The sequence below is a fragment of the Formica exsecta genome, unplaced genomic scaffold (assembly GCF_003651465.1).
Source record: "Formica exsecta isolate Colony F162 unplaced genomic scaffold, ASM365146v1 scaffold247, whole genome shotgun sequence".
Classification (NCBI taxonomy): Eukaryota; Metazoa; Arthropoda; class Insecta; order Hymenoptera; family Formicidae; genus Formica; species Formica exsecta.
In genome coordinates, this window is record NW_021849743.1 from 1,647,149 (window position 1) to 1,672,144 (window position 24,996).

At 32.6% G+C, this 24,996-nt stretch overlaps 4 protein-coding genes across 4 annotated transcripts in view; 3 read left to right on the forward strand and 1 right to left on the reverse strand.

Annotated features, from left to right (window-relative positions):
• Positions 1–96: 96 nt before the first annotated feature.
• On the forward strand, positions 97–2,566 carry LOC115236283 (anaphase-promoting complex subunit 7). Its single transcript, XM_029808634.1, has 4 exons — positions 97–1,223; positions 1,313–1,727; positions 1,787–2,061; positions 2,140–2,566. Exons 1-4 carry the CDS (start codon positions 418–420, stop codon positions 2,360–2,362), a joined length of 1,719 nt encoding a protein of 572 aa, XP_029664494.1. The 5' UTR covers positions 97–417; the 3' UTR covers positions 2,363–2,566.
• A 255-nt stretch (positions 2,567–2,821) lies between these two features.
• Positions 2,822–10,503, forward strand: LOC115236289 (nitrilase homolog 2-like). Its single transcript, XM_029808642.1, has 10 exons — positions 2,822–3,270; positions 3,707–4,022; positions 4,122–4,225; positions 4,339–4,520; positions 4,873–4,995; positions 7,970–8,119; positions 8,460–8,644; positions 8,934–9,102; positions 9,415–9,648; positions 10,179–10,503. Exons 1-10 carry the CDS (start codon positions 3,134–3,136, stop codon positions 10,271–10,273), a joined length of 1,695 nt encoding a protein of 564 aa, XP_029664502.1. The 5' UTR covers positions 2,822–3,133; the 3' UTR covers positions 10,274–10,503.
• A 1,596-nt stretch (positions 10,504–12,099) lies between these two features.
• Positions 12,100–22,420, reverse strand: LOC115236288. The gene is made up of 4 exons (XM_029808641.1): positions 21,899–22,420; positions 19,686–19,896; positions 19,125–19,273; positions 12,100–14,900 (listed from the first exon to the last, which is right to left on the reverse strand). The coding sequence occupies exons 1-4, from the start codon at positions 21,902–21,904 to the stop codon at positions 14,727–14,729; spliced, it is 540 nt and encodes a 179-aa protein (XP_029664501.1). The 5' UTR covers positions 21,905–22,420; the 3' UTR covers positions 12,100–14,726.
• A 1,321-nt stretch (positions 22,421–23,741) lies between these two features.
• Positions 23,742–24,996, forward strand: part of LOC115236409 (katanin p60 ATPase-containing subunit A-like 2) — a 4,670-nt gene continuing 3,415 nt past the window's right edge. Inside the window, exons 1-2 of the mRNA XM_029808840.1 lie at positions 23,742–24,336; positions 24,973–24,994. Of these exons, the coding sequence (XP_029664700.1) occupies positions 24,274–24,336; positions 24,973–24,994 (85 nt within the window). The 5' untranslated portion in view covers positions 23,742–24,273. The remainder of the gene's footprint in view (positions 24,337–24,972; positions 24,995–24,996) is intronic.

Sequence of the window (24,996 nt, forward strand, 5' to 3'; positions counted from 1 at the left end):
ATTTGGCGCGTGCAAAAGTATTGCAACGTTCTCTGTCGGTGTATTGTGCAACTTCTTCATTAAATGACTTCAAACTCCGAAGGATATAACAGAATATAACAACGATCATCTGGATTATGTATATTTATTATTCTACATGGTGTTTTCAAAATTATTTTAAATTAATTATTTCTCGCAATTAATTATTTTTTGAGTTGTTAACGTTTATAAGCACATTGAATTAGAAATGCGAAAAGGAAAATAATTGAAAAATTGCAGACTCGATAAATTTTATATATATATATAAATAATGTTTTTCTTTATATTATCAAAATTCTGAGAAACTTGCAGAAAACATTTTCAATATTGTTATCATAGATCTGAAGTGTGTTAGTAACCTGAAATAAAATCTGTCAAAGACAAATCGAAAGACTAACCATGTCAGGGATATTTGAACAAATCAAGCTGCTTTATGATCAAGCATTATACTCAAATGTGATCTCTCTAACGAACTTGGTGCTCTCTCTCAGCGAGCATAATGCTGATATGTTACCTGGTTACACCAAGTTTCATGTGTATGTCTATTATGCGGATGCTCACTTCTATTTAGGCAAGTACCGCAGAGCAGAAACTCTCTATAAGAAGGCTCTGCAGTTTCGCAAGTGCTTGCTAAAATCTAAAGGCACGGGGAAACCTTTATTGGATGGACAAAAGGACCTACCGTCAGATGTCAACATTAAATACCAGATCCATCTATGTCTAATGAAATCGAAAAACCTACAGGAAGCGTTGCAAGTTCTGCAGAGCATCCCTGGTAAACAACGTACTGCCAAAGTGAACATGGCACTGGCCAAGATGTTCTATGAACAGGGAATGGAGCGATCCGCCATTACTACATATAAGGAAGTTCTAAGGGAGTGTCCGCTGGCTCTGGAAGCGGCTGAAGGCCTCCTATCCTTAGGAGTAAAAGGTGTAGAAGTCAACTCTTTAATTGTTAGCTCTGTCTCTAACTCGATGAATTTGGAGTGGCTTAACACATGGATCAAGGCACATGCTCACATTCACAATAGAGAATATACTCATGCTGTGACCACATTGAGGTCGTTAGACAATGTTGTTCTGCTCAGGGATAATTTCAATCTGTTGACTATCATGGGCGAGTGTTACTATTATGCAGGTGATGATAAGAATGCTATGCTGTGTCTAAAGCGAGCCCGAATTATTGAGCCTGATATAACAAAAGGGTAATGCAAGTTTCAAGTATTGTTTGTGTAAATGTTTTGTCAAAAAATATTTTTCATAGAAGTATTTACCATTTGTCATTTGTCTACAGAGTGGATATATATGCTGCAATTCTATACAAGATGCACTACATCAAAGATTTGGAGCGATTGATACCGGCGATAACTGCTAATAACGAATGCACTGGCGAAATCTACGTAGCTATGGCATATTCTTTATATGCTGCTAGGAAATTCAGCAGGGCAAACACTCTTACTGCTCAAGCATTGAACTTGAATCCTAATGACATAGAGGCCACCATATTACGCGGCAACATTTTCATCGAGCAGAAAAAGTATCAGGACGCGTTGTTCTTTTTCAGACATGCAGTGCAATTAAAACCCTATAGATACGAGCCGCATAAAGGTTTAGTAGACTGTCTTGTTGGGATGCACAGACTGCGAGAGGCTTTGAATATTGCTAGCAGTTCTTGCAAACAACTTGGGCATACTGCAAGAGTTCTAACGGTGAGTTAAAATTCGAAAGAAAATCTCGAAGACGTATTGATGTATATTTATGTTTGCAGTTATATGCATCCGTCTTAATGAAAGATCCTGTATCAGTAAGTAAAGCCAAGAATCTTCTTGAAAAGGCATTGTCCCAAGATGAAGTCTACTTACCTGCAGTATATCTGCTCGCTGAAATATACGAACAAGAAATGAACTTGGAAGCAGCTATTGAATTGCTTGAAAGACATTTGGAAAATAATTCTACCTGTAAACTTCATCAAACTTTGGGAGACTTGTGGGCAAGAGTGCACAACGAAGAGAAAGCTCTGGATCATTATGCCATAGCTTTGAAGTATATTTCACATTTCTACAATCATTGATCTTTGTTATGAATCTGGATGAAGCTTATCCATTTTTTATTTATTTCCAGCTTAGATCCGAGCAACAGGAGAGCCCTAGAGGGAATGCACAGATTAGACAATTCTTCCAGTAAACTGGACTCTGCTTACTATATGACTGTTGGTGAGGAACAGGCTGATACAACTTACGATGTCGGTGACGGTCTACCAGACACAGACAATGATGAGGCACCCGAAGAGAGCGAGACTGAAGCCATTTGGTCAGATATGGACTTGGAAGCCAATAGCCAGTAGTTATCCTTGTTACAATGATGATCCTTCATGCTGCTTGATTAACTATCGATTATAGTCAATTTCTTAAGAAAGAATCTTGAAAGGATAATTCCATACACATTACATGAAATGAGACTAATGTGATTGGATGGAGCTTAATGGAATAAAACCAAATGTATAATTTCCCTTTTGTTATTTGTATCAGATAATAAGATTTGTTTGACATAATTCTATGAATAATCTTGTCATTTATAAAATTAATTGCTTTGTAAAACAAACATTCTCTTCTTCGAAAGGTGAGATATTTAATAGTAGAATGTATTTTTAATTGTTCTAATATTACGTTCCTTTGTAAACTGGAATTTTTTAATTATTTATTACATTTATAAGATATATTTATTATATATGTGTATAATTTAAAATTTGTTATTGTTTGTAATCGACTTTTTTTATTTTTATTTATGTTTTATTCATTCTCTTCATTATTTTTTTGATTTAAAATGCACACGCTTAATAAAAACTATGTATAGTGCGCATGCGCATAACGGTTTATTGCACTAGGCGCTAGTGTGGCGTGTGGCTTGTGCTTGTGGCTCAGGGCTCAGGGCCTCGGGTCCTCGGGTTTAAGATCAGTGCGAGATTCTGTGATGATGAGTGTCTCGTTTGATCTTTTCATAAAATTCAGTGAATATATGTATTCAAGAATATATATTTAATAAAAGAAACGAAAGCAGAAAGAAACAGAGATTATATTTCTTTCATAAAATAATTCACAATAATTGTAAATACAAAATGGAAGAAAGTAAAAAAATTTCGTTTAGTTTTGTAAAATCTGTGAAAAAACCACTGTTGGACAAACAGATGCCACATGAGGAGAAAAAAGTGGAATACATTGAATGTCTTGATGAGAAGGCGATTAAAGTGATCGGGTAAGTCGAAGAAATTCATTATAGCAAGAAAATCAATGCGATCATATGTATGTATATATACCCATACATACAAAACTTAACCTAACCTCATTTATATACTACCTGCGATATATACTTTAAATATCAATTAGTTTCCGTATATTTCAAATTTTGATTTTGTTGTTTTATCTTCATATAATTTTAATTAATAACTATATATAATTTTTATGATTAAAATATGGAATATTAATATAATACAATTTAATACAAATATGAAATTTCATACACTTGTTACATAAAATTTAACAAATATCATCTTTAATATAAATTGGATAAAAATTAAATACGTATATAATTTATTTAGATCACAATTTTTATAAAAAAATGAGAGGATTTGATGAACTTAATCGATTCTATGATAATACAAATAATTTGACAAGAATATTTTTGTTTATAGGAAAGAAGAAGAGAAAAAAGAACTTCTTGTTATTCCATTATTGAAATCTAAGACTTGGCATGATAGAATTATTAATAAAATAAATGCCGATATTTTTAAGCAAAAAATAAGGAGTAAAAATGATGTTTCTAATATACAACAAGCTGTTTCTGATATACAAATAAAAACAATATCATCTGATAAAAATGAAAGTATATTAGATGAACAAGCAGCTAAAGAAATTATAGAAGATCTTAAATCAATAGATGAAAAAGATAAACTAAGTGATCTAAGTTTACCTTTAATAAAAGGACAGAATTTAAACGGTGCAGAGGAAGTACGTGTGATTACATTAATAACATTACATTGACCATATATTGCCATAAAATCAAATCATAGAAATTGTATATATTTAATATTTTTTTCCTCTATGCAGAGTATATTAGATGATTATGAGAAGGTGCCAGTAGAAGACTTTGGAACAGCTATGTTGCGAGGTATGGGATGGAAATCTGGAGAAGGGATTGGAAAAAATCCAAAGTAAGAACTTTTTGTTTATAGAAACTAATATGTATACTGTATATTTATTATGTTTTTTACTGTAGTGCACATTTTTAGATATAAATCAATTATATTCTTTTTATATTTTATAGACTTGTAACAACTATTGTACCTGAAGTACGGCCAGTAGGAATGGGACTTGGTGCAGATAAGTTAGCACTGCAAAAAAAAGATGGAAAAATTACGAAGGAAGAGGAAGAATTAAAAATAGAAAAAGGAAGTTTTATAAAAATCATTGTTGGCAAGCGATCCAATACATATGGACAAATAGAAGGTTTTGATGATGCGGGAAGATTAATTATAAAAATGGCATTAAATGGAAATACCATTTCTGTGAATGAGTGCATAGTATATGAATTTTCTGCAATTTTTAACTTGTAACTTAATAAACAAGTTAATAAACTGCAAATTAATTATAATAATTATTACAATTTCTTGGTTTTTTTTCTGCAGTCATATTGAATTGTGATATAAAGAGGTAGATACCTTACGTGGGAAAATTTTTATAGCACTGCAAAAAAAAGATGGAAAAATTACGAAGGAAGAGGAAGAATTAAAAATAGAAAAAGGAAGTTTTATAAAAATCATTGTTGGCAAGCGATCCAATACATATGGACAAATAGAAGGTTTTGATGATGCGGGAAGATTAATTATAAAAATGGCATTAAATGGAAATACCATTTCTGTGAATGAGTGCATAGTTCAAGCAGTAACAAAGGCAGAATATTTGAAAAATTCTAAAGTTTTAAGTTAGTAAATAAAATAAATTATTTTTTACAAATTTTTTAAAAATGTAACTATATGTAAAATATATATATATAATTCTTTATATCAACTTGTAATATAATATCCATTTTTGTTGGAAAGTAAAACAGATATCAAATTATATTAAACTATTTTAAAAGTTTCCATGTATCTTCTTATGCAAATTTTATTGTGCGAGAATAAATATGCTTTACTCTATATGAATATACTATTCTGTTATAAAAATAATGAAATTATATTCATAGTTTCCTTCTTTTTCAACAACTTGTTTTTTCACTAGTTGATCTAGATCTTTAAAAAAATACATTGTGGATTTAAAATTAAAAAACTGCAAATATTTTTTAAATTACCTGAATATTTACTAATGCAAAATACAAATAAAGAAGTTTTTTTATACCAGTATCTTTTATCAATCTATATCATCAAAGTAGGTGGTGACAGAAAATGAATTTATTTCAATGTAAAATAAAAAAATGTTTTCTATAGTTCAATATGATTACAACAAGGAACCAAGAACGTTAAGAACATCAGAAATATTATATGAATATTAAACTATATATATTTGACTATACTATATCATATCTTTTTAAAAATCCTTATATAATTACTTAACATTAAAACACTATTATCGCAGTTTCAATTTTTAGTATTTAATGATTTTAATTTCAGATGCTGCTAAATATGAAGAACATAAAAACAAGGAAGATGCAAAGAAACAAAGATCTTCAGATTATTTTAACAGTAATGATGATAGTGATTCAAATGTATTTGAAAAGAAAAGAAAACATAAGAAGAAAGACAGTGAACATAAAACAAAGAAATCAAAGGAGCGGCAAAGGGATTCATCTGATAGTGATAGCGACAATAAAAAAAATAGAAAACGAAGGCGTTCCAATAGTAATGATAGGATAAAAAAAGCAAAGAAATCTAAAAAACATAAAGGAAAAGATAAAGAACGGGAACGACGAAGCGATAAAATATCTGAATCTTTTGTCAAGAGAAAATCTAAAAAACACAGGAGATCCCGATCGTCTAGTAGACGATAATACGTAACGTGTATGTTTTATGTCTTATACAAATTTATACAACATTATTTGTGTATGTCTTTTTAATAAAACTTATTTTTCTATATGGCTTAATTTTTTTAGGTAAATTTCCTAAAGTAATTTTTATTCTATTGACACAATTTTCGGTTCAAAATAAAATCGAATATTCAAATGGATTTTTACCAATGAAAAAGTTCAAGCCATATGTCCAAAAAATAAAACTATTTCAATTTTTATCATTAAAACTTGGTATATACAAATTAGAGCATTTTTGTTAATAAGACGTAAAATAGGAACAAGTTTATCACTTTAAAAGATTTATTGTAAACTTAAGAGAGATGAAAAGAGAGATTTGGTGAAGATTGACAAAGAATTTTGCGCAAGACTAAACAATTTAAGCGATTTGACATTTGACAGATACTTATATGTATAACATAAATAAATTATATTGTCATTGTGTGAAAACCAATAGAATACTAATATGTTTTAAAGACTTAAAAGATGTAAGGGGGAGGGAATGATATCTTTAAGATATTTTTTAAATATGCATGTTGTGTCTGGAAATAATCATCGTAGAATCGCATTAAACTCTCTCTCTTTATCTCTCCATCTCTTTTGCTCCTGAGTATATGGATATTTAATTATATACGTGATAAGAGGAAAATCCTGCTTTCGTAAATAATATTCTCGGTTTTCCTTACGTCATAGAGATACGTTAAGGAAACCTAACCTAATCTAAGTGTCATGTTACGTGCGAGCACCGTGCTACGCGGAATAAGAACGATGACAAGTAAGTGGTTCGACAATTATTTGTGTTTTATTGTGACACGTAAAATTTGAAATTGCACGAGTCTTTTTAGATATATAATAAAAAAAGAAACAAAGAAAAAAGTAAAAGATACATGTATAACATTTTACATTGGTTAAAAGCTTCCAGCTCCGACATGGATTTGAATATAGACTACCAGACTGACGGTACTGAAAAGTCATTCATTTATACGTTCATTCATATTTGACGCGTGTATTAAATGATATTACTTTAAATCCCCTCAGAATGAATTTTATTGTTTCACTACATACTTCGAATCAAATATATTTATTCAGGTATTATACACATACTTATACAAGACTTATTAAAGATAATATTATTTATTAATATAATAAAAAAAAATAATGAGATTCTCGTTTCTAACATCTTAAAATTCGATATGGTTGCGATAAGGAAACAGGAATCTTGATAACAATTATTCGACCAATGGAAGAACCTGCTTTCATTGGTGGATTCATCTTCTTTTCTTTTTTATATAATAATCTGTCTCGTGTAACAAAATGAAAACAACTTTATATGTATCGCTATATGCCATAGAATCAATTTGTGCGATTATTACAATTTATCATATAATAATTTAACTCGATTACATGCTTGTGCTTTTATGCTACATAAAACGATTGATGAATAACATCCCGTCGTTTTATCGTTAATCAGTTGGTGTATATGGAACGGAAATGGTCATCGTAAAATTTTTGATGTACATAAGAATCTAGATGTACATCAAATCTATTATAGTTTTCTTCAAGCACGATAAAAAAAAAATATATATATATATATATAAAAGATTTCACGCACGTGGTTTTTTATTTATTTTTTTACTATATATTATATACGAATTATTCTTCTATGCAGTGATCAAACTGCACTATATTTTAGTAACCACGACAAATTAAATCTTAATAATTATTACGTTTTTCGATTAGCTACTTTCCTACTATCATTTTTTAGGCTATAATTCCATTTGCATAAAACAAAAAAAAAATTAAACGCGGTTAATTACGATATCGTTCACGCGCCCATTGCAAAAAATTAAAACGTAAAGATTATTAAGGAAATAAAGAAGTGCAATATGTATTTTAGCACTGCGTTTGGCGTTGGTACAACTGAGCGTAGGCGACGACAAGCCGGCGAACGTCTCGCGAGCCGTATCATTCATCGAGCGCGCGAAACAGCAAGAACGTGCCGATATCGTGGTGTTACCGGAATGTTTCAACTCGCCGTATGGAACGTGTAATTATCCTGTGAAATATTTATCGTAGACTTATGTATAATATAATATAATACAATATTAGTCTTCTTATATCGTGCATTGGTCCAATAAGCCTACATTTTTAATGTATATCTACTTTAAAGTATTTTCGCATTTTTTGTATCCCTCTCTCTCTCTCTCTTTCTTCCCCTATAATATAGTTTTAAAAATCTTTCTATTTAAAGTAGAAGAGTCTGTATATTTAAAATAGAAATTTTTTTAATAATAAAATATCGCGTTTTGTGTATCAAATAATTTTATATGTGTACATGCCATTTATTCGTTTATCGTGTCATGTTAATGTTGATGTGAAATAAATAGCTCACTTCGCGAGATATGCTGAGAGCATTCCCGATGGCGAGACAAGTGTAGTTTTGTCCGAGGCGGCGAGAGAAAACAATGTTTATGTGATTGCTGGTACGATACCGGAGAGGGATAATGAGAGGTTGTACAATACTTGTACCGTATGGGCACCCGATGGAAAGCTCGTGGCCAAGCAAAGGAAGGTACAGATTAGCGTTAACAGGCAATGTGTACATACAGAAAGTGTTTCAAAAATATTCTTTAAAATATTTAACACATATAACCTGTTTTTATTAATTATATTCTACATTTTCAAATAAAAAAAAATATTATTCAACAAATTAGTTTTATATATTAATATGATAGATATAAAATAAGAAATGTAAAAGTACGTTAAAAATGCGTTATAAAGGATTATGAAGATATTTCAAACTCTTTTTACACATATATTCAAGTGTATACGCGAAGTAATGTATACTTTTTCGTTTATAGATGCATTTGTTCGATATCGACATTAAAGACAAGATCACCTTCCGCGAAAGCGACTCGCTGGCGCCCGGCAATTCCCTTACCATCTTGGAAGCGAAAGGTTGCAAGATCGGTATCGGCATTTGCTATGACATTAGATTTGAGGAAATGGCACGTTTATACAGAAATAAAGGTGAACAAATATTATACGAGAAATATTAAAGTTTAATTCGTTGTAAAAATAACGCGGCAGAATTTAATGAGATTTTCTCCATTACTGACATTCAAAACTGTGACTTAATCTTTCTTGAAAAAGAGGAATCATTGCGTTACGATAAATATGTTAGCGCGTTATTGTTAATTATTATTGTAGATAACTTGCTTAAATTATGATTATGGCATCTTTTATATTTTTTGAAATTTTCACGAGAAAAGAGATCGATTGAAGCTTCATATTATTATTCTTCATTATTCTACTATTAATTTTATCCTATCGTGATATTAGGTTGTCAGATGTTGATATATCCGGCGGCATTTAATATGACCACTGGCCCGCTGCATTGGTCCTTACTACAGCGTGCCAGAGCAAATGATAATCAATTATACGTAGCCTGCGTATCGCCGGCACGTGGTTCACCGCCTGGATACATCGCTTGGGGGCATACTCAGTTAACTAACCCTTGGGGAGAAATCCTTGACGAGTTGGATGCCGACGAAGGCATGGTGGTCTCTGATATAGGTAATTAATCTTCTCGAACTAAAGTAACGACTAAGTGAAACGTAATTTTCTGCACGGGAAATATTATAGTGAAAATTATAATATAATTTTTGTGAAACATATTAACATATGAGAGAAACCACGATATTTTTATTCTCTCAATAATATATTATATGTGTATTATATTTTATAAAGAAAGTATTGCAATTATTCAAATATTTTGATACACAAACAAATGCATAATTAATAATTTTTATAGTAATAAATATTTTAAAAATGTCGTTATATTCTAGCTTTACAATAAGTATTATAAAAGAGAATGTATTTTTCATGCAGTTTGTACCGAAAATTTTTTTTCCTACAGCATGTTATGAACTAGAATATTTTCAAAATCAATACTCTTGAGAAATATTTTCAAGCTGCATCTAAGGCAATAATATCGCACAATGAAATATATTAAATAACATAAAAATTAATGTATATGTATAATTAGGAAATAACATTATATTGCATGCTATATATATATATTGAAATAATACATTGTCCCACAGATTTGAAAGTCGTGGATGAAGTCAGAGCGCAAATCCCGACGTTCAATCAACGACGTACAGATTTGTATGATACTATTTGGAAAGGGGAAGATTAGGAAGACCTTATAACGTATGGCGATATCGTTTACGCACCATTAAGCAATTTTGCACGGCGACAAGCTATAACGGCGGACGATCTAAATTTCATACTCGGATACATCCCGTCGATAAACCTTTCGTATCGAGGTCACACACGACACTAGAAGAGAGACACGCGACACATATATATCACAGATAAGCATAATCATCGGTTTCTGTATGAATAAACTTTATATTCTTCAATATATATTCAAATCCTCTTATGTTCATCCTATCATTAAATATTCTCTATTATCGATATACCTCCTGTAAAAGACGGTATGTCTCTCTGTCGATTGAGGAAAATCAAAGGAAAATTAAAACTAGGGAATTATTATCATAGATCTTGATTCACATTTAGATGTCATTTGGATTAAATTTTATTGTAATATGGATTCCGAATTATTCATACATAAAAGGCCCCTTGATTAGTACATGACATAATTACGATCAAAAGTAATTACGTGTATTGTAGTAATATTAAAGCTATCGTCTAGCTATGTACATTTGAAATATGTATATTATATCTTTTTTTTATAAACATTAGTTTAAAATGTAAGCTTAGAGGAATTGGTCGAATAATTTTCTACGATGAATAGGGAGGGGAAAAAATATATAAAGAGCAAAAATATATAATGACGAGACGCGAAAGAAAAGCACAATTGCACGCTTTTCGCCAGTTAAAAAGGCCTCGTTCCTCGAGGTAGGACAATGAAATTATCAAACAAATTTGTTCTGAATCGTGGTAAAGTTTTTACAGCATACAATTTAAAGTCTATTATATTACCTGGCCCCCAAGGGTTTATATTTATATTATAGAATTTTTTTTTCGATGAAAATATTCAAATAGCGATATAAAAGTGTATATTTTAGATCAGAATACTTCCGGTATTCAATGAAAATATCTGGCAGAACTTCTTGAAAAAAAAAAGATCAATATTATATTGAGAACATTCGGGCCAGGTAGCGCGTATATTGAATATGCATTACTTACTTAAATTTAAACTACAATCCTTTTTATCGTACTTATTCTAGCAACTTCGCCGCTTGTCGAGTTTCGCGTTGGTTTTTTAGCGTGAAATCTTATATGCGACGCGATTTAAAACTCAAATGCAAGAGACAATCAGATACGAGCCGTTTCGCCCATGAGATATCGCAATCTCTTCCATTCGCTTCGATATTTATGCTAATCCATAGGCGGATCCTTTTTTTAGAAGGGATACACGCTCTCATGCCAATCATCATCATAGTTTGGCTCATATGTCATATAACGCCGAGAATATCATTCATATTGAGTTTGTCTTCAATATTAAGAGCTCAATTGAATTATTTAATGTTTCAAATTGATGCGAACGATTGAAAGATAGCTTCAATGTGATATAAACGCGCGATAATGCATGAGCGATTCTTACCAACGGAGGTGTATTAAACAAACGGTCGCGAAAATGGATTGGACGATCAAGATGACAAGAATTCTGCAAAACAAGAAGTACATATATAAACTAGACTATAATGTACACACGCGATTCCCTGTTAGACGTTAAGCTCGAGCGAGATTTGGATGCGTTTATGATCGTGGATGAGATTATTCGCAAATACCCTGTGTGACTGAGAGCAGAGCTTAACTAAATTCATAGAACAATTCTTTTCGTGTCACTCTCTATGGTTTTTTGTTTTTCGCATATTCATAAGGGATGGAATGTTTTTATTAACATTAATAATTAAATATAATTGTGTAACATATATATATTATACACACGGAATATATATTAGGGCTCTAAATATTATTAAAAGGAATGACAACTTTTTTGTAATATTTTTTTTTTATGTATACAGCAAATAGAGTTTTCGCATAATTAATCGATTATATATAAATATAACATTAATCAATATATTATTTTATTAATTATTACCGTCGTCATCTTTATGCAATATTATACGCGATCTCGTTCTTCTTCCTTCAAAATTTAAAAAAAGATCTGTTTTTGTTAGAAACATCCGCAGCATTAATCGAAGCCTTCGAGATTCGCGAAGCGATTAGTAATCCAAAGGCAAGAATAGTAATGAAATGCCGTAAAAATATATCACAGGCAAGCATACGTGCACAAATATTAAAATACAGTGTCGCAAATATCGGAAAAATTCGCGAATGTCATGTAATATACAGCATCACTCTCTTTAACGAGGAATGACTTAGCACCATGTTTATCATTCTCACATTTCTCCATAAGGAAACCAAGAAAATACGTTTGTGTACGTTATACTACTCGTGTGGCCCCATGTGTTTTGCTCAGATTTATCGCCGGTGTCGGTACTAATAAAATACGTTTCACATTTCGTTAAAATCTAATCAACTTTTTATCAGATTGTTTCCGATAAGTTTTATAAAATAGATTCTAAAATAATTTTAATGTAATATTACTGATACCAATTGTCAGATTATTTTGAATATTAAATTGCTCGTGTTAATAATTTAAGCTTCAGCTTTCTCATCGATCCAATTAGTTGCGTGGGCGCACAAACCGAATTATATTAATTATAATTCTAATAAATTAGCTTGTTATCATATGAAAATCCAGATGTTTATTATAATCACTGTCGCTTGGAAATATCACACGACTAGCAATTAATTGATGGTTGAGCATTAATTGATACGAAAATAATCGTTGTTTTGCAATCTGCAGATATAGAAGAGTATGTTATCGTGAGATGCAATACATTTAAAATCTCATCGCTAAAATGTCAACAAGATTGCATTTTTATCGTTATAATTGAAATATGATAAGCAACCAAATAAATATCTCGCATCGGCTACCGTTGCACAATTTATGTATAGTATAATATGTACACAAACAAAAATTATTTAAAATCGATATCTTAACAAAATCATGTAGGATAAACGAACTATTGGACTCGATCCCAAATGATTTATCTTTTAGTGTGAAAAGCTTTTTCTTCATGTATGAATTAAATTAAAAATATGGGGAAAATATGCTGAAGACACAATTGCGAACGAAACGTAAGCGAAATAAAGGATACGCGGGATATTATTTTATCATACGAGATTTCTCAATTTTATTATTCATTTCAATTATAAAGAGGCGGGAGATATTTTTTTAAAAAAGTGCTCATTCATCGACGAATCTGGCAAAGTAAAACGAACGAACGAACGGTGAAATCGACTAAATTGGAGATCGAAACGAGTCTCGTTAACAAAGAGGATATCATACACTCGACAAAGCTTCCCGACGCTTGTTGATGACGGACTTGTATATCTCCACGCTCTAATCTCTCTGCCCGACACGTTCGCGTTATTATATTGCACGTTTCGCGACAATGGAAAAATAAAAATTTTTGACCATACGCGCACGCACACATACATATATACACATGCACACAACAAATACACACGCACACAAACGTATGCGTGCACGCGAGGTCTCGATCGGTTTCAGTCTGCTTCAATTGTTACCGTCCATCAAGAGTATTACCAAAGACGAGGATGGGATATTTGAGTGTTCTTGCTGATTTTGATGACGACGCATACACACTGTCCGCGATTACGATCGTTCTCGAGAATCGATACCGATTAAGCCGAAGGAGCCTGATCGAATTAAGCGCTGAATATAAGTTTTTTGACATTTTGTTTATATGCATTTTATTATGTTATCTCCGACAAAAAACGCTGTATTTTACTTCGAAATGATATCAAGCCTCGTAAATGACAGTTGACATTTAAATGTTGGATGAGACCAGTAGAGTCACGTACATCATTCATTGATATGTATTCGAAGTAGATTTTAACTTCGATATCGAGCCGGCCCGATGAATATTATCGTATCGAATTTGAAAAAGTGGAAAAATATGAGAAAGTGGGCTTCAAAATTAAAAAAATCGAGAAAAATTAGGCTTTACCACACACGTTCGCTTTAAACTTGACTAATATAGATTTTCGCCTGACAATTTGATGGTTTTTAAATATTGCTTTTAAAAAAGTTATGAAAAAAATTAATTGATATATGATAGTGTGCGAGATAAAATAACAATTTTACTATTATTCGCGTAATGATTTCAGCGCGTTATATTATTTATTGTTTATGAATTAAAAGAGAGCTGCGTGATCGCGTCTCTCTGCGGTTATTTATAAAGTGATTCGATCTTAAATTTAATTATATCGATTCGGTAAAAGAACATCAGTTCTCGATTTCTTTATTTCAATGTTATTCTAAAGTCGAACGACGTAATTACGACAGGCGAGGGATGTGCCGTTCGTCAAAACGCTACATAGTCAGAGTCAAACCTGTCTCGGAATTTTCTCGTGCACAATTTTATCGTCATCATCGTCGTATCACTGATATCACTAACGGACGAATTCTCCTGACGAGGGCAAGGTTGACCGCTACGATGACCGCGGATCCCGTCAGGTCGTAACTAGGGCATCATCAGTAGTGCGACCAGTCCGAACAGACAGACGACGGGACTCTGTTTCTGGACCGATGATGCCATGGCGTATACGTCGTACACGTCCGGGCCACTCCAGTCATCGCTGTCGTCGAGGCACTCAAATTCGCAGCAGCGTTCGCCTACGCGAAACTTCTTGCATTTCTGCGGAACAATCGCGATCGAGGTCGGTCAGCATTTGTGCGAGAGTGGTTTATAATTCACACCGCTCAAAACAATCAGATAAAAGCGTTCTCTCTACATATGTACACTCAAGAATACTCGATATAATTTATAATAATATAATATTAATGGAAAAGGACAGACTTCTATATTTTGCAAATCTGACAAATGATAAAAATTGATTATTTAAAAATTAATTTTTGTTTCGAGTAGTGTAATTACTTTCTAATTTAAATAGAGTGTGAATATGATGATGTATATATCGAATAATACTTTGATTTTTTCATACACACATATACGGATTGATATGAGGGGTTAATAATGTTTTGATGAGAAATTAAAGATTGTAAAATTTAGATTAGTGTGTATATAAATCTCACCGATCGATCAAGAAAAGACCGCATTAGCACAATCTACGCATAAAGTTTAAAGTTTAAAGATATTAATTTATCCCTCAAACATGTATCATCCCTTATTTAATATGCGGGACGAATATTACAATCTTCTTTCTAAATATTCCAGAATTATCTTGTTAATTAAAATGTCTTGATATTATAAAAATTTATGAATTTAAAATTACTTTGCAGTTCGTAATATTTCAATATTCGAAGCAATCGCCACTTTCTTCTTAGTTCGACCTACAGTAAGGACATTCAAAAAATTTAAGCAGTCCTCGCGACGCTCGCCCCCACACTGCGGGCTTCAAATCCATTCAAAATAGATTTTGCATTCCTATTGGCAGTGCATAAACGTTTCTAGAATGCATCTCCTCGGGTAATTTCTCGAAAAATATCCGGGTTATTTGGCGCGCAGCCTGAACTTGACTCGCGACAAGCACCGCATTACAGACATTCTCGTCGGTGGTCGTATCGATGCGACGCTTTTATCGGTGTTACGCTAACACATGGAACAACATGGCTTTTATGTGAAAAATTAAAAATTTGCCACATGAACAAATTTAAGTAAAGCAGCAAATTATTTCCAAACGTTTTCTTTGAACATTTCTTTTTCAATATTTTGGCTCATCAATCACATATAGCAACATAATATATATATAGTAAACACAAACTTTTATGCATCGTATCAAAGAAAATTAGAATTGTTTAAAAATATATTCAGATATATACATTTTTTTTTTTTTGGGTCGTTTTCCGATTAGAGCGTCCAATTTCCCATTGACGTGGGTGCATGCGATCTGTTAAAATGAATTAAACGTGATACTTTAATTCGTATGCAGTTCGCAATTAACTGCAATAACGCGATATTATTACTTTCATGCATTTATCGACACTACGCAATATGTAATTTTCAGTGTGATTAAATGTATTTATTTATATACGCTAAAACAATATATCATTAGCGATAGATTGCGATGTTTTTAATGATCATTCAAACAGTATTGCATTGAAAAAATTTTGTTTGCCCATATATAGTATTTACTATTTTTTTTTAAATATAATAAATTAACGTTTTTATATAAAAATATTATCGTTTGTTAAAAAGCTTATTAAAAAGAGAATAATAAGATCCAAACTTTTTAATTCTTCTAACAATAAATATAGACCTTTCATAAAGAAAGAAATAATATCATTAAATTAACTTCTACGTTCATTATATTTTTCAATCCTTTTAATGCGTCCAATTACAACATATTGATATGCGAAATTGCATGTATCAGTCGATAAATTTGAACGACCTACGGCCTGTATATATAAATTACAGCGCCAGCAAATTTCCGCATGCATGCGCGGATTAATTTATCTTATTACATTAAACTTTCATTATATTAAAGGTTTTTTTTTTCCGCTAAGTTATAACATTTTCAACTTGAACAATTTTCAGCGAGAAAAGAAGCGTTCTTTATTTTTTGTCGAGTAGTGTATATTTATGACATTTATTTTTACGTATCGATTATTAATTAACTAATTATATTAAACTATCATATTAAGTACGCAACTTTTTTTATCAATGGAATTTACTTTGAAGTAAAAAAAAGAATATTATAACATATTACGTCAACAATACTTTCTTTCTGCATGTATAGATTTTTCCGTACTCTTGCGTATTGTTTAGCTTATATTGATTTGCATGTCATAAAATATGTCTGCGTAAATGCACATTTAAAATGTATCCAACTGTATATGTATACACATTAATTTGTTTCCGCTAAGTTATAACATTTTCAACTTGAACAATTTTCAGCGAGAAAAGAAGCGTTCTTTATTTTTTGTCGAGTAGTGTATATTTATGACATTTATTTTTACGTATCGATTATTAATTAACTAATTATATTAAACTATCATATTAAGTACGCAACTTTTTTTATCAATGGAATTTACTTTGAAGTAAAAAAAAGAATATTATAACATATTACGTCAACAATACTTTCTTTCTGCATGTATAGATTTTTCCGTACTCTTGCGTATTGTTTAGCTTATATTGATTTGCATGTCATAAAATATGTCTGCGTAAATGCACATTTAAAATGTATCCAACTGTATATGTATACACATTAATTTGTTTTGTAATGCAATTAATCATTTATGCACGCATGTTTGTTTTTAATTACGAGCATAAAGCGACGCGTGTTTCCCGTCTCTGCGTAAGTTATGTAGGGCAGTAGAACCTGTGCTGCGATCAACATGCGACAAGTTTTATATGCTAATCGCGTCTGTAATTACAATATCGTCTTTGTACTTACGAGAAATCGGACCGCGCAAACTTGCTGCGGTCGCGGGTGCACGACATTTCGAACCTGACACGAGAGACTTGTCCTACTTATTAGATCACGCGGGTTCCTACATATACATGCGTCGTGTGTGCACGCGTGCTCTTTAGCATAAATATCGAACAGTTGACAGATCATTTAACACACCTGTTGTTGAAACCTTTAGGTATCGCGGCGTTTTCGATATTTCTTCCTGTTCGAGAATCTCACATATGTACGTTGTGTTAAAGTTGAAAAAATATAGGGAATAATATATATGTACGCGTGCATATTTAAAGTTTTTATGTTTAAGTATTTAATCTATTTTATAAAGATTTTTAACGCGATTATTATAAAAATTTGACATTGCTTTGACCACGCGGGAATTCTAATATACGAGAAAAAAGTTTTATTAGCACTTCTCTCCCCAATGTGGCACTTATAATACTTATATTAAGGTCACTTTAGGAGAAATTTAATAATGTGACTCTTTGCACAAAAGATACTCTCCGTCTCTGTCTCAAATTAAAAAAAAAAAAATCGATTTTTATTAGCAAACTATATAAAACTTGTCATGCGCTTATTAGTGACGTGACAGTCATTAAATTCGTACACATAAATTCTACAACACTCAATTCACGAAACTTTGTGCTACTTCGGTGGCAACGACGTGTGTGCGACATTGATTTGCACGGTCGGTGACGCAAGCATAGAAGGAATATAATTAAAACATAGTTAAAAGGCGCGTGTAAATTAATCACAAGATCATTGAAAGAACGCGACTCTTTTAATAAAAAGTAGAAAACTAAGTAATTAGCAGAACATGTATGTCAACGTATATTCTGCGCATTTCTAATTTTGCTTAGGAAACACTTGACCATATTCGCACGGATAAATGCATCGCTCGTTACTCGTCAATCTATTATCCGGAAAATATCGGTCTCGCTATCTCGCTTATCCGTCCATTAGAATGATATGACGTGACAAACATAATAAAATATGAGTTCAGTTTAGAGACACGCGACATCGAAATATATATACATACACGTGTCAAGTTATTTTTATACGATGTCCATTCTTTTCCTTTTTAATATTTGATTTTTTTTTTAATAATTTTTTTTCTATTATGAAAAAACCATTAATTGCATTCCACATGCATCGCGCTTTATTTCGATAATCGAGAGAAAAAAAAGATCGATGTATCTCTTTTAATATCCTTCCATTAGTTTCGCTTGAATTGCATGGGTTTTAAAAAAAAGGGCACAAAGAATTTGATGATCGTCGAATATTTTTGAGCGATTCGCTGATGTATATGAATATGAATATGGATGCGAATGAGATAGAGAATGTGCATTTGTCTGCATGTGCATATCTACCGTAACTTTCAAACAAATACAGGCGTTATTCTAACACCATGACCGAAATATCACTGGAACATTCGATCCTCTAAAATACAGATTCGCGTTATTCGCATATCCTTCATATTTTCGGATACTCACAAACGGTGGTGTACAGTAAATGGCCCGGCACCACATCGGCTCGGAATGATAACATACGCAGAGGCTGCAGACCGCAGGTCCTGGCACGTAGAGGAGGCCGTGTCTGACAGTACCGCCCTGAAAATCCGTGCAGTTCTCTTCCAGGGCACCTGAAACAATTTACCACATTGCCGATCGAAATTGGTCAGGTGTAACCTGGTTTCCGCGACCACGTCATATACACAAAATACGTATACAATCTCGATTGAGGCTTTATATAAAAGTCTGGAGGATTCCATTAATAATCCAGAATCAACGTTGACGAATAAATTTAAACAATTGTTAATCTTCGCATTCTTTGTAAAAATTACTTAAAAAGATTCTACTCGGTTATTGAGAAGTTATTTAAGATAAAAAAGCTGAAACACTGATATATAAATTTAATTACTTATTTTATTCTTTTTTTTATTGTTTTTTCACGATTTCGACGTCGATAATCGCGCGTAAATTTGTCATGCTTTTACTCTTCAATTGTACATCAATTTTACGTTTATGTTATTTTTCGGTATTCACGCGCCTTACTTGTTCTCGCCGGTAGAAATAATAGGGTGGACAAGTAGAACGTCCACGTGAGTGTCTTGATGGAAGATCTCCTCATGATCCGCGGGATGGTTGCTTCAGAAAAGTTGGACGTGCACGTATCAATAGGTGATCTTTCAGAATGGTTGGAGAACGTCCGGCTATTGCAGCAACCTCCGCTCTGACAGCACTGACAGTAGCAGAAACATGTTGCCTGCGCGATAGAATCAGGATATATACATTTGTTATCATATTAGATTAATCTTGCGTGGGTCTTACTTAATGAATACGTCACGTAAATCGCGCAATAATTGTCTCGACCTTAAAGACCGATTAGGACGAATTCTCGACACGTTGCGAAATTGAGAATTCGCGAGAAACGCGGAATAACTGCTCTTATCATCGCGGAAGATGGTGTATGTAAACAGTGCTGAGAATGTGTCTTTAATCCTCAAATACATGAGATCTTCATTTAATTTATTTTCTTCACAAATTATAAAATATTATCTAATATCGGTGTATTGTTTTATCCCTAAATTATATAAATGTATAAGAAATATCAAATCCAAATTATATGTAGCATTAAAATATTAATATAATAATGTTGAAAGAGATATATTAAGATTCTCTAATCGAAGAATATAAAATCTTATGTTAGCTTATCGTTTTAATTTTTAATGATAGATAAATTATTTTATTCTTTAGTGCCAAACATTATCATTGTTTTATTAAAAATGTTATCTTCTAATTTTTACATAATTTTACATAAATCAATAAAATCTGCATTTGTCGACGATTGCAATCAAATATAATATAAGTAAGCTAGCAAATATTACACTTGCAAATTGATTAAGCGGTCATATTGTAATGATAACTAACAGATCTCGCAAATACGAAAATTCTAATTTTAATGAAACTTCGTACATACATATACATTCAAGAGAACTCTCAATCAATAAATTTCAAACTTTCAATTGCTATTCATTAGTTAAAATCCCCTTGATATATGTGTGCGAAGTTTCATTAAAAGCATAAAGGATTTAGCGTAGTTTCCTTTGTAAGACTGCGTTCGGAAACATCACCCGTGTGCACACAAGCACTTCTATCTTTGTTATTTCCTAAAAGTTGAAGAAAGATAGAATGACGCTCGTGTGCACACGGGTGATGTTTCCGAACGTACCGTGCTCTGTGTATTCAACTTTTCGTTGATGAATTTCTTGTCACTCTTGGAAACTCAAATTGAGTCCAAGTTCGCGGTCCTGACGCGATGCAATCTCTTCTAAATCTAGAGGCCTGCAAAATCTATCTTGAGTTTGTTTTTGAGAAAAATAGCAAGTTTTTCGAGAATGAGATAATTTATTAAAATTTTGTTTTTACACACATAAAATATGTTTTTGAACTCTTCTCTCCCAAAAAAAAGAAAATAGAGTAACTTTGGCCAAACCAATAACTTTGATGAGCATATTTTTCGATGCTGTAGATATAGCAAGAAGACCATTTGTTTATTCTGTACGTTTATAGTGAACGATGGAAACGAAACTGATTGGCTTGATAAAAGTTTTGTATATCTATAGCATCGAAACTTGCTACAATTATACGTATGTGGTAGGATTCTTGTGCGAATAAATATTTGGCCTTAGTAAGGTCATGTGAAGTACGACTAGTGTCTTTCTGAATCGATCATCGACATGATATGCATTCAAAACTACCGTACGATCCGTGTACAAAGACAAAACTTTATCAAATCGTCAAGTTGCCCGATTGCGATTTACGTTGTCGCGCATGTATATTAAAAAAACACGTTGCGCGTCCAGATAATGCGAGGAAATAATTAAAAAATCGAATTTTTTTCTTTTGACACTGCACGTTCCCAAATTATTGAAAACAAGAAAATGATTTAAATACTCTTCCCCGGAGAAAGGGAAGGGGGCGAAAGCCGCGGGAAAACGATGTCAACGACACGGACCCTCGTCTCTCATACTGGCGTTTCTAAGCCCGTCGTCAATCAGCAGGGGAATGACGTCAAGCTCCCGGTAAACTGCTTGTAATCAGTCCGCGACTGACGTGGCGGGACCAGCTCGCGTGTTCGCCCTGTATTCTCTATGAGGATGATCGTCCGTTATCCAGGCCGATCGGAAATAAATCCGCATAATAGTGCACGCACTACGGATGCAGTGAGGGGGAGGGAAAAACCAGGAGGGGGGACTGCTTTTTACCTTCATACTGTATCGCGTCGCGATCGTCCGCCTCACATCATCCCTCGTGCGCCGCTCCACCGTACGCACATGTGTTCCCCCTCTTCTTCGACGGGGGAGAGGAGTATGTGCGGGATTTTGACAGAAAGTGTTATCTCTCAAATTCTTCGAGCCCGCAGTTTATCTCGCGGCAAAAATTGATTGTTCGCGATGAGAGAGATAAGATAGAAAAACGAGGGTAGAGAGAAAAAAAGGAAAGAAAAAAGGGTGTGATCATGAGGTACCACCGGCTGCGTGTTTGTCGCGAGACCCTGAAGAAACTTAACACGATGCGGCAGCTGGCAACAACACCGACCGACTGACCAAACTCTGTCGCAGTACGAGCTTATTCCTCTCTCGCGAGGGTCGATCGAAGGTGTTCCGCGCACCGCGCCTCGCCTTTCTCTCGCCCTCTCTCCCTCTGCCTTTTCTCGCCCTCTCTCTCTTTCTCTTATCATGCTGCGACGAAACCCCTCCGTGGAAGCGCAACGCACCCGTTGCCATAATCGAAAAAGCGCATTCGTCGCAGTCCTCGGATCCTGTCGTGCTTTTTTAAATTTAAATTGCAATAATGAAGCGATTGCGAGAGAAAACAGATTTTAAGACTGGATTATGAGATAAGCAGACAAAGTGTAAACATCGCCTTTGACAAATTTATTTATAACTTTAACATTGAATTGTTTACAGCGCGGAAAAGTAAAATTCGTGCTTTTTGAAATTAAGCTCCTCTTTCGAAGAGTATTATGTTGCATTATAAATTATTCATATATTAAAACTATAATTTATTCTATTTAAATAATAAAATGTTGAATTAAATATAAAAAGATAATGGGATATACACGTATGTATATACCACTGATTTCTAAATTAATGCAAGTTACTATACAAAATGTCACACACAATTCGCAATTTTAATTTTAATAGCAGTTTTTGGATGAAAACACAAATCATCTATAATAATATATGATTCGATATATTAGTAATAAAATTAAGCAAAATATTTATATTAATAATAATTAAAGTTTACACATATGTAAATGCTCGAATTTAGACCCTTTCTTTAGAGAGAATATATTTATTATACTAATTTAATTAAACAACATATATTATCCCATATGTTTTATGAAAAATATAATTATATAAAAAGTATAATTTTGAGATATTGTATTCGAATGTAGCCCACTATTAAACCCTATTAAACCTTCTATTAAACCTTCTATCCGACATGGTGATAACGTGATTAATCTACGTTATCAGCTGCATTATTATTAGAAACGCATTTTCAATTTTCCCAAACAATAATAGAGACTGTAATACCGAAATAACTTTAAAATATGTGCGATAACATGATATGAATAGCGCTGAATCGGCTAATAAAATCTCATCTGAAGAAAAGAACATTAAAGGAATCTTGCAGAAGAAAATAAATACATGTTAATAAAACATATTAAAACTTTAATGAGTAATATAGAATGTGTCAAAATTATCTCCGCGTATTTTTAATTTGTATGAATCTTGAAATTTGAAACTTGATGATGAAAATTTAATAATTCATTCCTTAACTACTTTTACAACGTTTTAATTTCATTATTAAATACCTTACTAATTGATTATCAAATTAAATTCTCTCGAAATTCATTTAATCAAATTCTTTTAAATTTTATTAAAAAATAAGAATTCCCTTTACACTCTTATTAATAACTCTTATCTTATTACGATAATTAATAACTCTTATCTTATTACAATAATTAATAACTATTATCTTATTACAATAATTGAATAATTAATAACTCTTATCTTATTACACTTTTATTAATAACTTGATACTTGTACAGAGGAAAATTATTACATCCAACGAGAGGATTAATTCATACCCGGAATATATATCCGGAAATAAGAAATTGCGTGAAAGGACAAGAAGCAACGTAGATGTATTATCCTCGGACACTGCAGGATTGCGGACACTATAGGATGGAATCTCGCCAATTCACGATGGAGGAAGTATTAGTGACTTGCTCGATTAGCGAATGGACCAAATTACGCAATTATGCGTAAGACAGAACACTGATGCAATTACCGTATAATCTCTCCACCATCCTGTATCCTGCTTTACGCGCGATTTGTCATTACTTGACTACGATTTACTTCCATTTCCGCAATTTTAACCCGCCATTCTCTGACCTCTATTGACAACCGCGCCGTGCCGCGCATCGACATCGTCATGACAACCATAGAATCGTATACGTATCCTTCAAACAAGTACGTACCGACCAAAGGAGTATAAGTGAAGACTATCACCAAAGATTAATTAACGTCGATTTTTTGCCGAAGAAGGGGGATCGGTCACTTTTCGCGATATGAACGATTGTTTGTCATCGAACGCGATCGCCGGCCGCGTTGCTCACTTGGCGAGAGATAAGGTGAGGGTGTGAATATATTTTTAGAACCGTAATGCATTCTGTCACGATTCAATTAGTGCTACTGAATAATGAATGCGACTTTACGCTAGAGATTCATTTATAATATAATTTTTTTTTTTTTCAATTTATTACTGTACTCAAATGAGCGCGAGTTCTACATTATTGTGTATGTTCCATTTTCTACAATAAATCTTTCAATATTGCAATTTTCTGTCACATATATTTCATTAAAAAACAAATATCATTAGGTTTTTATACAGATGCATTATTGTAATATCACTTGTTTATCAAGATTCGCGAGCTTAGTAAACAACCCGAGGATGATGGACAGAAAAATCAATTTTCGCATCTCCTGCGACTTGTATCAAGTTTCATAAAAATATAGAAAATATCAGGATACGCTATTCGATCGTATTTGATGGGGGATGAGTGAGTGTGATAAGTCATGTATTATGAGGATGAAAAGAATTCCTTTAAGCGGGTTTGAATCTGATATCGTTTCACAGCAAATGCGATTCTCAATCGTAAAGATGTGGGAAAATATTTAAATCGCTTATCCTTTCCATCATCACGATAAATATATAACGACAGAATTTTTTTATGTTAATTATAATATATTTATTATTGATTAATCAGGAGGAGAAACGTGCTCAAGAGCGT

What these genes read in the sequence shown, in the direction of transcription:
- LOC115236283 (XM_029808634.1), top strand. Translation starts at nt 418, where the DNA reads ATGTCAGGGATATTTGAACAAATCAAGCTGCTTTATGATCAAGCATTA. An exon ending in GAGCCTGATATAACAAAAGG is followed by an intron (nt 1,224 to 1,312) that starts GTAATGCAAGTT and finishes ATTTGTCTACAG; the next exon opens with AGTGGATATATATGCTGCAA. An exon ending in CATTATGCCATAGCTTTGAA is followed by an intron (nt 2,062 to 2,139) that starts GTATATTTCACA and finishes ATTTATTTCCAG; the next exon opens with CTTAGATCCGAGCAACAGGA.
- LOC115236288 (XM_029808641.1), bottom strand. An exon ending in ATTTCTACCGGCGAGAACAA is followed by an intron (nt 19,274 to 19,685) that starts GTAAGGCGCGTG and finishes AAATTGTTTCAG; the next exon opens with GTGCCCTGGAAGAGAACTGC. An exon ending in TTTACTGTACACCACCGTTT is followed by an intron (nt 14,901 to 19,124) that starts GTGAGTATCCGA and finishes ATTGTTCCGCAG; the next exon opens with AAATGCAAGAAGTTTCGCGT.
- LOC115236289 (XM_029808642.1), top strand. Translation starts at nt 3,134, where the DNA reads ATGGAAGAAAGTAAAAAAATTTCGTTTAGTTTTGTAAAATCTGTGAAA. An exon ending in ATTTAAACGGTGCAGAGGAA is followed by an intron (nt 4,023 to 4,121) that starts GTACGTGTGATT and finishes TCCTCTATGCAG; the next exon opens with AGTATATTAGATGATTATGA. An exon ending in TCGTGGCCAAGCAAAGGAAG is followed by an intron (nt 8,645 to 8,933) that starts GTACAGATTAGC and finishes TTTCGTTTATAG; the next exon opens with ATGCATTTGTTCGATATCGA.